The 2,601-nt window shown below is 42.2% G+C and overlaps 1 protein-coding gene across 1 annotated transcript in view; it reads left to right on the top strand.

Annotated features, from left to right (window-relative positions):
- Positions 1-2,601, top strand: part of TMEM50A (transmembrane protein 50A) — a 26,897-nt gene that overhangs the window by 11,661 nt on the left and 12,635 nt on the right. The window contains 1 exon segment of the mRNA XM_011955673.1: positions 2,480-2,520. Coding sequence (XP_011811063.1) covers positions 2,480-2,520 — 41 coding nt within the window.

Below are 2,601 nucleotides of genomic sequence, written 5' to 3'. Positions count from 1 at the left end.
TGCCACTGCACTCCAGCCTGGTGATAGAGCAAGACTCCATTTCAGAAAAAAAAAAAAACAGTGGGATATACCAATAAGCAAAAACAAAGTTGCCTATTATCTCACCAAACTGTAACATTTTGACAGATATTCTACCAGTGTGTTTTTTTGTTTCTCTTTCTCTAACACACATCTATATGTTTTAAAAGTAATATTTAACTCTTCTCTTCCTTTCCTCTTCCTGAAAAATTCAGTCCAAAAGCTATTAGGTGAGGTCAAGCATGACAGTCATCCTCTATAGAGAGACAAGTTGTGGTGATCCAGAACAGGCTGCTGGGCTCAGGCAGGGTGGGAAGGGGCTCCCATAGGAGGGCAGCTCAGCATGGGCTCAGATCCTGAGCATGGTGGGGAGGGGATCCATGCAGCGGGGTGTGCAGGATGGAAGAAGGCAGCCCTCAGTGGGATGCTGGAGTCTGAGCAGAGTGAAGAGGCTATCCAGATGGGGCAAGGGAAGTAGTGTGGCAGCTCTGTCCACTGAGAGTGCCCAGACCAGCTACACCCCAACACCAGGAGCACACTTACAGCCCCCAGTTACAGAGCATCATGTTGACAAATACCAGATGCTTCAGGAAAAAGATTATTTAACTAGTAACTTTCCTGTAAATCTGAGAACAAACTTAAAAATAGTCATAGCAGAGAACAGAGATTGTTCATTCCAAAGTGTCCCTAATAGTGAAAACAAGATTGTGGTGGCTCACAGAGGGCTCTGAAGTTTATTCAGATGGCTCAGCAAGGAGAACAAGACCCAAGAACCAGTAACCCAAGAACATTTATTTGTGTTTTACTTATAAATATGAAGCCTGTTTTTAAATATATTTATTTCATATACAAAATAATTTAGTACTGTATAGAGATCACTGAAAATAATTGAGTATTTTGATCATTCTGAGACTTAGATTTGTATGAATAAATTAAGACATATTACTGTGAAAAAAACTAGGATTCCTATATTCAACACTTTTTTTTTTTTCCATAGAGACAAGGTCTTACTATGTTGCTCAGGCTGGTCTCAAAGTCCCGGGCTCAAGCAGTCCTCCTACCTCGGCCTTCCAAAGTGCTGGGATTACTGGTACAAGCTACCAGGCCTGACCTAAACACATTTATTGAGCACCTACTATGTGCAAAGCCCCTAGCCTTGTGCTAGGCATTGAGAATGAAAATGGGAAACAAGACAGACAGTGGCTCCTGTCCTCATGAAGCTTATATTCTAGTGTTAGACACACACAACTAAATGGGTATATGTATCATAGGTATAATGTTTTGTAACTTTAACTTGATGTATTGTGAACGTTTTCGCATGACATTTGGAATGTTTCAAAGGATACTCCTAAAGAAAGCAAGCCTATCTCACTTTAGAGTGGTACGCTATGAAAAGTTGGTAAAACACTTATGTTTAGAGCCTGTATCAAGGATTAAAAAAACAAGATTTTACACTTGAATCTCTATTCAATAATATCTTCAGAGCAAAAAGTTATTGTGTTGTTTGAAATATAGTTATTTCTCCAAACATTTGATGCTAGTACAAAATTAGTACAAAAAATTTATTCCAAAGCCAATTTTAAGAAATATTTGGATTATCTAGGGCCCGTTTGCTCCCTCTGCCATTGCCATACATGAGTACATGTCATGTCTGATATATACAAATGGAAAATCAGAAGCAAGCGAAATTATCTTTTTACCTGTTCGTATCTTACCAAAAGAAAATTTTGAGAATTTCGTTCCTGTTTTTTTTTTTTTTAAGAGACAGAGTTTTGCTCTTGTCGCCCAGGCTGAATCGCAATGGCGCGATCTCGGCTTACCGCAGTCTGTTTCCCAGGTTCAGGTGGTTCTCCTGCCTCAGCCTCCCGAGTAGCTGGGATCACAGGCATGCGCCACCACGCCCAGCTGATTCTGTATTTTTAGTAGAGACGGGGTCTCTCCATGTTGGTTAGGCTGGTCTCGAACTCCTGACCTCAGGTGATCCGCCTGTCGCAGCCTCCCAAAGTGCTGGGATTACAGGCATGAACTACCACGCCTGGCCTCATTCCCAAATTTTAACAATCCAGACTCACCTGAAAGACTTGTTAGAATTCAAATTTCTGGGCCCCATGCCCAGAGTGTCTGCTTTGCTAGGTTTGGGTTAGGGCCAGAAAATTTTCTTGTCAAATAGGTTGCCAAGTAATGCTGATTCTGCTAGTCTAGGGCCCATGACCACTGCTCTAGAGAATATCTGGTTGAAGAGACCAGTCATATGAACTCTTTACTCAAGAACTGAAGGCCTATGAGCCAGGTGTGGTGGCACTTTGGGAAGTCAAGGCAAGGAGGATATGTTGAGGTCAGGAGTTTGAGACTAGCCTGAGCAACATAGTGAGACCTCATCTCTACAAAAAATTTTTAAAAATTAGCGGGGTGTGGTGGCGTGCACCTGTAATCCCAGCTACTCAGGAGGGTGGAGTGGGAGGATCTCTTGAGCTCAGGAGTTCAAGGCTACAGTAGGCCATGGTTGTGCCACTGTATTCTAGCTTGAGCAACAGAGTGAGACCCTGTATCTTAAAAAAAAAAAAAAAAAGGCCGGGCGCGGTG

The sequence above is a fragment of the Colobus angolensis genome, unplaced genomic scaffold (assembly GCF_000951035.1).
Source record: "Colobus angolensis palliatus isolate OR3802 unplaced genomic scaffold, Cang.pa_1.0 Scaffold4, whole genome shotgun sequence".
NCBI classification, from domain to species: Eukaryota; Metazoa; Chordata; class Mammalia; order Primates; family Cercopithecidae; genus Colobus; species Colobus angolensis.
The sequence above is the reverse complement of the archived record's forward strand: the minus strand, read 5'-3'. Positions and strand labels throughout refer to the sequence as shown.